This window comes from Oryza glaberrima, chromosome 5 (assembly GCF_000147395.1).
Source record: "Oryza glaberrima chromosome 5, OglaRS2, whole genome shotgun sequence".
NCBI classification, from domain to species: Eukaryota; Viridiplantae; Streptophyta; class Magnoliopsida; order Poales; family Poaceae; genus Oryza; species Oryza glaberrima.
The window spans coordinates 11497777-11508143 of record NC_068330.1 but is presented as its reverse complement, the minus strand read 5'-3'; the positions used below and the strand labels follow the sequence as shown (position 1 = coordinate 11508143).

Here is a 10367-nt window from a genome sequence, read left to right as displayed (position 1 = left end):
CAATCAATGCACTTCCACTATAAAAATATCTCTTGAAATAAATCTAGAAAAAAAAATCAGCATATAATCTTTTACAACTAAATTTGTCCCGGCATTTACTAAACGCCATATTTACACCAACCAACACACAACTCAAGTGACACTTGTACCACTACCTAAGTGACGCTGGATTCCACCCTTGAATCCACATATCAACTGACCATATTCTCCCATCTAAATCCCTCTTTGATTTAAGTTTACTAGGATTCTCTTTCCTTCCACGAGCACAGGGGTGGTGATGGCAAACCTCAACACAAAACACAGCACAACTATTAAGAACGTTTACAACTTAGGTGATCCGTAGTTGACAAGGAGGTAGACGTTCTTGCTAAAACGACATGGGGTAACTTCGTCTTGCCGTGCTGAAGCCCAGGAGGCATGAGGAGTCGAGGAATTGAACCAACGGTGATAAATCGTTAAAAACTAGTGAAAGGGGAAGTAAAAGAGAAATTGAACTTGTAGGGGTCCTTTTACGAAAGTGAGTTGTAGGGGGAAGGGCAGAAAGACTAGTGAACTTATAACGGTTATTTTCCCCTATATTAAGCCCTGATCCCTAGATAAAGACAGGGTTTGTAACTCTTGCTTGCCATTCTGAATCTTCATGGAGTCCATATATATCATTGGAATTTTGGCATGTCCAATAGCGCTTGTACCACCATATTAGCGTAGTCGATGTCTTTCTCTCTTTTGGGTATTAATCTCCCTTGTCATAGTTATGGAATGTCACCAGATCATCTCCTCTAACCGGATCCACATCTGTACTTGTGAATAATAGAAAAGTTTTCATACCACCACAATTTGAACATCGTAAATATCTCAAATTATGATCTACATATGAAATAAATGTGATCCCCAGTTGAAGATATTGATCCCTTTCACACATTTGGGCAGCATGCCATCTTCAACCACAGTATGCCAAGGATAGGCATGTCGAATAATGCGGGTTATCTTGGGCCATGAAAAGTGCGAGGAAAAACTACAAAACTGAGCTAGTTTTCATATCTGAATAGATATTATTATTATTTAAACAAAAAAGTATAAATATTAATATTTAATTTTTATTTTTGGGCTTGTTTAAGCTATGGAATAGGTTTTTGATAAAAATAGAGACCCAAGCTAGCCTATCAATGTGGGTTGCCAATAAATAGGTCTAGTCAATGGTATTTTCGTAAATATAATATTTAGCTACCACCCGTTATGTCATGAGCTCATCTACATCTACATCAATAAATACACTTCCTCCTGTAAAAATATATTTTGAAATAAATCTAGAAAATAATTCGACATATAATCTTTTGCATCCAAATTTGTCCCAACATTTACTAGACACCAGATTTATGCCAACCACCATATACGTCGAGTGACACTTGTACCACCACCTAAGCGATGATGTTTTCCACCCTTGAATCCATGTATTAATGGACCATATCCTCGCATCTAAATCTCTCTTGATTTAAGTTTTGTAGGATGTCAAATCACATCCCTTTGCACTTGTGGCTCCTGGGGAGGGGGGTTGGGGTGGGCGCCCAACTTTTGGTGTTAAATCAAGTGTTCGCTTTGTAGTCGGTTCTGATCCTGTTAGGAAGATTTACCAAAATCCATATCACACATTTGTGAAAAATAGAAATGATTCCATATCATCATTTGAGAATAGTAAATATCTCAAATTATGATCCATATATGAAATTAATGTAATCCCCACTTTTTTTTAAAAAAAAACTAATGGAATCCCCACTTGAAGTTCTCTATCCCTTCCACACATTTGGGCAATGTGTCATATTTGCCCATAGTCTGCCAAGGGTAGATATGTCAAAGTAGGTTAAGCCGGGTCATGAAAAGCCCGAGAGAAAACTACAAGCCCACACTAGTTTTCATATCTAAATAGTTATTATGTATTATTTAAACAAAAATGTATAATATTGATATTTAATTTATTTTTGGGGCTTGTTTAAGATCTAGAATAGGTTTTTTTTGGATGAAAATAGAGACCCAAGCTGGCCTATCAATGTCGGCTACCCATAAACATATCTAGTCAATGGTATTCTCGTAAACATTATATTTAGTTACCACCCATTACGTCATGAGCTCATCCATATCACATCAATCAGTGCACTTCCTTCTGTAAAAATATATCTTGAAATAAATATTGAAAAAAATGAACATATAATCCTTTTGTGTTAAGATATGTCTCAGCATTTACTAGATGCCAAATTTACACCAACTAGCACACAACTCAAGTGACACTTATACCACCACATAAGCGATGTTTGTTTCCACCATTAAATCCACATATTTATGGACCATATTCTCGCATCTAAATACGTCTTGATTTAAGTTTAGCAAGATATTTAATGCACGTCCCTCCACGCCTGTGGCTCCCGGTGCCCGACTTTGGTGTTAAATCAGCCGTTCGATTTGTAGTTGGTTCCGATCCTGTTTGAAATATTTCCTAAAATCCATAGCACACATTTGTGAAAAACTGAAATGATTCCATACCATCATTTGAGCATAGTAAATATCTCAAATTGTGATCTACATATGAAATGAATGTAATCCCCACTTTTTTTTTTGAAAACTAATGGAATCCCCACTTGAAGTTCTCTATCCCTTCCACAGATTTGGGCAATGTGTCATCTTTGCCCATAGTCTGCCAAGGGTAGACATGTCAAAGCAGGTTATGCTGGGTCATGAAAAAGCTGAGAGAAAACTACAAGCCCGAGTTTGGCCCAGCCTATAACCTAAAATACTTATCAGTTTCCATATTTGAATGGAGTAGTTATTATTATTGTTACTCTAAAATAAAAAAAGTATGAGTATTAATATTTAATTTACTTTTTTGGTTTGTTCAGGCTTTGGAATAGTTTTTAGGATGAAAATAGAGGCCCAACCTAGGCCGGTCAAGGCGGGATGCCCATAAACAGATCTAGTGAATTGCATTTTCATAAACATTATATTTAGCTACCACCAGTTATGACATGAGTATCACACCTATATCTACATCAATCAATGCACTTCCTCCTATATAAAAAATATCTCTCGAAATAAATCTAGAAAACAAATATAACATTATAATATTTACTAGACGTCAGATTTACGTCAACAACCACCTAGCTCAAATGACACTTGTACCACCACCTAAGGTCTAGGTGGTGTTGGTTTCTACCATTAAATCCACATATTAATCATCCTCACATCCAAATTTGTAATAATTTAACTTTAGTAGGATATCAATACGCGTCCCTCCCTCCATGCCGCGGCCGCCTATAAAACCACCCCATAGCCCTTCCCCCCTCCCCCATCAGCCATCCATCTACCATCACATTCACAAACTCACAATTTTTCACATCACCATGTTCTTTAGTTCCTTAGGCTTGAGAGCAAACCCTACCCAGGGTAGCCCAAGCTGGATCTGAACTTTGTGTTCTTCACATAATCAATCACACACACATCCCGACCGGGTCCGAATAGAAGTATAGAACACAAAGAGGGGGCTGACGCTGACCGGTGGGGCCCACCGGCCCGGCCCGACCACAACTCCTAGTGGGGGTCCCCCGTGGTGCAGCGCACGTGCGAGGTCGTTACCCCTCTCCGACTCCCTCCCCCGTAAAACCAAGCCGCGGACTTCTCTTTTTTCTTTTCTTTTCTCTATGGAGATAGCTTCCGCGGCCGCCCACCAAATCTCGCCCATGGTTTCCTCCCGCGACCCCGGCGAGGAGGCCAGCGCGCCGCCGGCCCCGCCCCCGCGCCGCGGCGAGAAGCGGCGAATGCGCGGCCGCACCCCGTCGCCGGAGCCGGCCTCCGCGCCGCAGGTACGTGCTTACGAGGCCGGATTTGCATGTGGTGTTAGTAGAGTAGATCAAGGGGGAACACGCCGCCTTCTTCGTCGTCGTACGTGGTGGTGGATTCCTTTTTGTTTGTTATATATATAATTTTTGTTCCGTCTCGCCCTTCACGTTTCGAGGAACTGTTCATTTGGTAGGCGACTGTTGCACGTAAGGAATCGTTGCCGTGGGTTTGGGGTTCGTTCGTTTTGATTGGAGAGGATAGAATTCTGTCTATATGGATCGTGAATTTAGTTCTCTGGTATGGAGCATGTGGGGGGAGTTTCTATTTGTGTGTTGTTTGGGTGCTATCAGGTCGGATCAGTAGCAATGAGATGCGAATTTCTGGATGCGATGCGTTTGATTTGGGGTTCTTAGATTAGGTCGGGAGAGCATTGGGTGGATCGATAGGGGAGAGCATTGGGTGGATCGATGAATAATGTGTCCTAGAGAGAAAAACTTATGGATCCTGAGAATTGTAGGTTTAAAATTGATATGCGATTCGGATGCCGCAACAGATTGGCATCTTCCCCTAGGTAACTCTGGGTTCTGTTGTTCCTGATTTGAGATTAAAGGAATAATTTCCCCCAACCTATCATGTCGATCTGTAAATTGGTGATGCAAATTTGTGTGTGATTTCAGTGGCTGTAACTAATTCGATGTTCTTGGCCTATTGGAGGAATTTGGGATTTGGCCCGGCGAAAAAACTTGGATTTGCCCTTGTGCTAGTAGATTGACAAATCCATGAATTGATTATATGATATAAATATATGCCAATCTATGAGAAAATTCTACTAAATCAAATCAACTTTCCTCAAGTAATGATGTTGGAACTAAAGTCCATTGATCGACCAATCATGAACTCAAGCATATACATGCGGATATGTAAACAAATTTTGATGAATGGTATCGTGCAATATTATTTATTTTCCATTGGTAAATGTTAAATTGTTAACTTGTAATAGAAATTTCTCTGTCCTATAAGAACATCCAATCTGTGGCACTTTCCTGATGAATGAAATATTCAAGGTACAAGCTAATTTTGTAAGACTACTCCTTTTCAGGATCTCTGCCCATCAGGAGCTTGCGGGGACAATGTTGCTGGAGCTACAACTGTAATTCCTTGAAAAGTTTTGATTTTATTAGCTGAATGTTGTCATTTCTATTCCTCTACAGCTTTATTATTATTGGCTAATTAATTTTTCATGCTATTTTATCTTACTTTTATGAACAGACAAATGGAAAGTGGCATCCACATGAATCGTACAGACCTGAAATTGATGATGCCCCTGTTTTCACTCCAACGGAAGAGGTTTGTGTACATTTATCTTACATAACTATTCCATGAGATATGCTGATAGCATAGTAATAGTTAGCTAATCGTTCTTTCCCTTCAGGAGTTTAAAGATCCAATTAGATATATTACGAGCATTCGTCCCCAAGCAGAAAAGTATGGAATTTGTCGTATTGTTCCACCATCTTCTTGGCGACCGCCTTGTTCTCTGAAGGAGAAGAACTTCTGGGAATGTACAGAGTTCAATACCCGTGTTCAACAAGTTGACAAGCTTCAAAACCGGGAACCCACAAAGAAAAAATCACAACCTCGAGTTCAGAAGAAGAGGAAGAGGAGAAAGAGACTGAGATTTGGGATGACTCACAGGCGTCCTAGTGCAAATACATCAGAAGACTGCGCAGATGCAGACGAGAAGTTTGGCTTTCAATCTGGCTCAGATTTCACACTAGATGAGTTTCAGAAATATGCAGATGAGTTTAAGCAGCAGTATTTTGGAATAAAGGGAAGTGACGAAATCCCTCTTTCTGAAATTAAAAAGAAGAAAAAAAATTGGCAACCATCGGTCGATGAAATAGAGGGAGAATATTGGCGGATAGTTGTATGCCCCACTGACGAAGTTGAGGTATTTAGTTTGCTATCTGTGCATCATCTTCCTATTTAACTATTAATACATACTGATAAGCATCGGACTCTCTTTGACTAGGTGGATTATGGTGCTGATTTGGACACTTCAATGTTCAGTAGTGGATTCTCTAAATTATCTTCAGATTCAAATAGACGAGATCCATATGGTTTATCTTGTTGGAATTTGAACAATCTTCCACGTATTCCTGGGTCTGTACTGTCATTTGAAACTGAGGATATATCTGGCGTCGTAGTCCCTTGGCTTTATGTAGGGATGTGCTTCTCATCATTCTGTTGGGTAAGCTTTTATTTTCTCATTGACCCATTTTTACAATGTTATCATTCTGTTGGTAATAGTATAATAGCCGTTTGCCTAGGTAAAAGTAATCTAATTAACTTCCTTGCTTGTTGAAGAATGAACATATTATTGCTCTATGGGATTGGAAAATGCTACTAGCCTAGTGATATTCTAACCTGGCAGTGCTATTCAATCTTCTTAGTGGATTAACATAAGATGAATGTTTACATAGTAGGAAAATATGTGATTTTTAATTGATTATGATAATTATTCTTGGCTGATATCTCTCTCTTGAACTTTGTAGCACGTGGAAGATCATTTCCTTTATTCTATGAATTACATGCATTTTGGTGAACCAAAAGTATGGTATGGTGTTCCTGGTGCTGATGCAGTGAAGCTGGAAGAAGCTATGAGAAAGAACTTACCAAGATTGTTTGAAGAACAGCCTGATCTCCTACAGGAGCTGGTAACCATTTGAAATTGCATGTTTGTTATGTAATAGAATTGACCCTGTGATTCTAACAACATGAATTCACTGATTGCAAAATAAACTTTTTGGATATATTGCGAACTGGAAACAACTTAGCATCCATGTACTGAAATTCAAAGGAAAACATTATTTTCTGTTCCATTTTAGTACTCTATTTATTATCATTGCCTAGTGCCTACTACCAGTCACAAATTCTTGCTGACACTACACAGTGGTTCATCTGAGAATAATTATCTTCCTGTATTGTACAAATAAATATGCTGCATCTTCATTCATTTTCATCCTAAATTTTCATGGTGCAGGTTACGCAATTATCTCCTTCTGTTCTTAAATCAGAAGGAGTTCCTGTTTATCGTGTTGTTCAGAATCCAGGCGAGTTTGTTCTAACGCTACCGCGAGCTTACCATTCTGGGTTCAACTGTGGCTTCAACTGTGCGGAGGCAGTAAATGTCGCACCTGTGGATTGGCTGCCTCACGGACAATGTGCTGTTGAGCTCTACAGGGAGCAGCGGCGCAAGACATCCATATCACATGACAAATTATTACTAAAAACTGCAAATGAAGCTGTCAGACAGCTTTGGATGAACCTTAGCGACTGCAAAAGTGAACAAGGAGTATACAGATGGCAGGATACTTGCGGAAAGGACGGAATGCTGACAAGTGCAATTAAGGTACTCACTAGTTTAGGCCGTTGTTATTTATCACTGATTATTAATCAGCTGTGACTCAAAGGATTAACTCTTTCTTTTTGATCAAAAAGACTAATTACTCATATTTTGGTTGTACTATATTGCAGACAAGGGTTAAAATGGAGAAGGCAGCACGGGGAGGGAATATGGCACTGCAATATAAGAAAATGGATGGGGATTATGATTCAGCTGACCGGGAATGCTTTTCATGTTTTTATGATCTCCATTTGTCAGCTGTCAGCTGCCAATGCTCCCCAAATCGTTTTGCTTGCTTAAACCATGCAAACATTCTATGTTCATGTGAAATGGACAGAAAAACCGCGTTGTTGCGGTATACCATAGAGGAGCTCCATACTCTTGTTGCAGCTCTAGAGGGTGATCCAACTGCGGTCTACCAGTGGGGACAGAATGATTTAGGTTTAGTCTGCCCATCTGGTTCTACTCAGTACAAGAAGATGGACTTGGGTGAAAACACGGAATTTCCGGATTCAGCAACCAACATCAATCATGGCTGCAGCTTAGGAAGTCAAGATCAATATCACTATGACCCCGCAAAGCCAGCAGGATACCAGCAAGAGAAGGGAATCCAGATTGCTTCAGAAAAACATGATAAGAACAAGATGGTTGTCAATCTTGAGTCTCCAGCAACAGCTAGTAATCCAAGCAGGTCAAAGTCTGACTGCAGTGGCTCACTGTCCTTGAATCTTTCATCTGAGTTACCATCTTCAAGAATTCAAACAGGAAATTCTACGCTAGCTTCCATTACCACAGAGAAACTGTTTGGTGTTGACATTAAATCCAATTTAGCACAGTCTTCTGATGGCCAAGTTAGTCAATTGGCCAAGCCTTCCTCGAGCCAAACTGATGAAGTCTCTAAGCCAGCAATAGCTAAGTATACGGTTGAGCTGCTAGACAGTGGAACAATGATGATTGGTAAAAAGTGGTGCAATCAGCAAGCTATATTCCCCAAAGGTATATACACTGAACAATGCAATGATTATTTTTGTCTTCTGGTAATATGTACATCCTCCAGAAATATCACTAATAGAAATTCATCTATGCAGGATTTAAGAGTCGAGTTACATTTCATAGTGTACTAGATCCAACAAGGACATGCTGCTACATCTCCGAAGTTCTTGATGCTGGGCTTCTTGGACCATTGTTTAGGGTACGCTTTTATTATAAACGCTTCTTGTTTTTCTAAATTTCAGGATTTGTCTGCTTTCCTTCATTGTGCTCACATAAGCTACTGAATTAATAACAGGTGACTGTCGAAGGTCTTCCAGAAGTTTCGTTTACTCACACATCACCAATGCAATGTTGGGACAGTGTAAGAGACAGAGTAAATGAAGAAATAGCAAAACAAATAAGTTTCGGAAAATCTGGCCTTCCTGATTTTCTATCCTGCAATTCTTTGAATGGACTTGAAATGTTTGGGTTCTTGTCCTCCCCTATAATTAAGGTAGATTTTTACGATATCCACAGTATTTATTTTTGTGAAACCTGGTCACTTCAAGTAACTAGTTGAATATTACACAAAAATTCTTTGTTGTTCAACAGGAAATCGAGGCTCTAGATCCCTGTCACCAATGCTTGGACTATTGGTTGTCAAGGGTTTCTTCTGTTGGAACTGAACTCCCCTCGGAATCTGTGATGGCAGCAATGGTTAATGACTCCACTAACCCCCCAATAAAGTTGCTCGGGATTGAGATTACCCGGAAGGAATCAGAACAATCAAGTAGCTTCAATAATTCCTGTGTGAGGAGGTCACACTTGGCAGGTTGCTGAAGAAGGCTAGCTAAGCTCCCAGAAGAACCAGAGCTAATGGCGATGAAAAGAAGTATTCAGTAGCAGTCTAGTGGATCAGATAGCAGTGGTATCATCTGGAGTGGCAATTGCCACTCTCCAGGATGAGATGAACAATAATGTAGATACATAGTGCCATGAATAGATCAGAAATTTCAGATAACTCATCCTAGACAGCTTCCCTAGGGAACCATTAGAATTGAAATAGAGCCACCATTGGTTTGCATTCTTCTAGAATTGCATTTCTTGATATTCATTTCAGCTTGATCCCAATTCATTTCTAACTTGATGGCAACAAGTTATTGTATTCTCTAATTGTTTCTGGATTAGCCAGTTTATTGTGACCAATGTAACAAGTTGATGTTTCCTGTCGACATTAAAGCTTACATGTACAAACCTTGGCAGCTACCAATTGGAAATGAAAGGAAGAAAATGTTTTCGGACTTATGGCTATTTCTTCTACTTCAATTTAAATGAATTGTCTTTTCTTACCATATAAATGCGATGAATCTGTCCTCATTCAGGGCTAATGTTGCAAGGGGTTACTTTAATTGATTGTTTTGTCCTTAATAGTGATGCCAATTAAATCATACTCCCACCGATTTTTAAATATGCGCTGTTTTTGGCTTTTAGATATAACACTTAACTAATTTTTATCTAAAAGTATTTCTCATGGTGAATATCACATAACATAAATCTCACTATGTTTAACTATATCTAAATAAGTGAAAGGTGAAACCCTGCACGCAAAACTACAGTGCCACATCATTAAGTGATTATAAAGCGTTCAATTTTCAATTCAGACATTACAGGCCGTTGGATCCTTTAATTGGCAAAAATATCTTCCCAGTCCTTCTAGAAATTTATTTACAAAGAGTTCCTCAAATAATAGTGTTATTCTTCGCCGCCTGAACGACACCTCCCCTTCTCTCAGACGCCTCAGTTTCCTCCTCCGCACCCCACGCAGTGATGCAACTGTGGGGCTATCCTTCCTGCACCTACGCAGCATCCGCTCCACCATGGTCCATGGGCATTCCCAACCTCCTAGGTTTAGACATTGCCTATAGCAGAATGCATATGTGCTGTTCAATAGTCTATTGAAATATATGATTCAGCCAATAACTAATTAGGAAAGCAATTTTGTCATCAAAGCATCATTTGAATGAATGCAGATGTGTAGATAAATTTATTCAGGCACCTCTTGCGGCAACCTGATAACTCAGTTATCAGTAACAATACCCTTCATTATTGCACTCCACATAATTGGCTTTCAGTTGCTCACCTTGCTTATGTTGGCCATTTACCT

General features: G+C 39.5%; 1 protein-coding gene across 1 annotated transcript; it reads left to right on the top strand.

Annotated features, from left to right (window-relative positions):
• Positions 1 to 3434: 3434 nt before the first annotated feature.
• LOC127774128 (lysine-specific demethylase JMJ14-like) lies at positions 3435 to 9531 on the top strand. The gene is made up of 11 exons (XM_052300410.1): positions 3435 to 3848; positions 4925 to 4975; positions 5095 to 5172; positions 5258 to 5776; positions 5858 to 6076; positions 6381 to 6542; positions 6869 to 7237; positions 7363 to 8227; positions 8320 to 8423; positions 8520 to 8717; positions 8816 to 9531. The coding sequence occupies exons 1-11, from the start codon at positions 3687 to 3689 to the stop codon at positions 9041 to 9043; spliced, it is 2955 nt and encodes a 984-aa protein (XP_052156370.1). The 5' UTR covers positions 3435 to 3686; the 3' UTR covers positions 9044 to 9531.
• Positions 9532 to 10367: the final 836 nt, after the last annotated feature.

Coding starts and splice junctions, on each gene's coding strand:
- LOC127774128 (XM_052300410.1), top strand. CDS start 3,687: ATGGAGATAGCTTCCGCGGCCGCCCACCAAATCTCGCCCATGGTTTCC. Junction 7,238..7,362: donor TGCTGACAAGTGCAATTAAG/GTACTCACTAGT, acceptor ACTATATTGCAG/ACAAGGGTTAAAATGGAGAA. Junction 8,424..8,519: donor TTCTTGGACCATTGTTTAGG/GTACGCTTTTAT, acceptor AATTAATAACAG/GTGACTGTCGAAGGTCTTCC.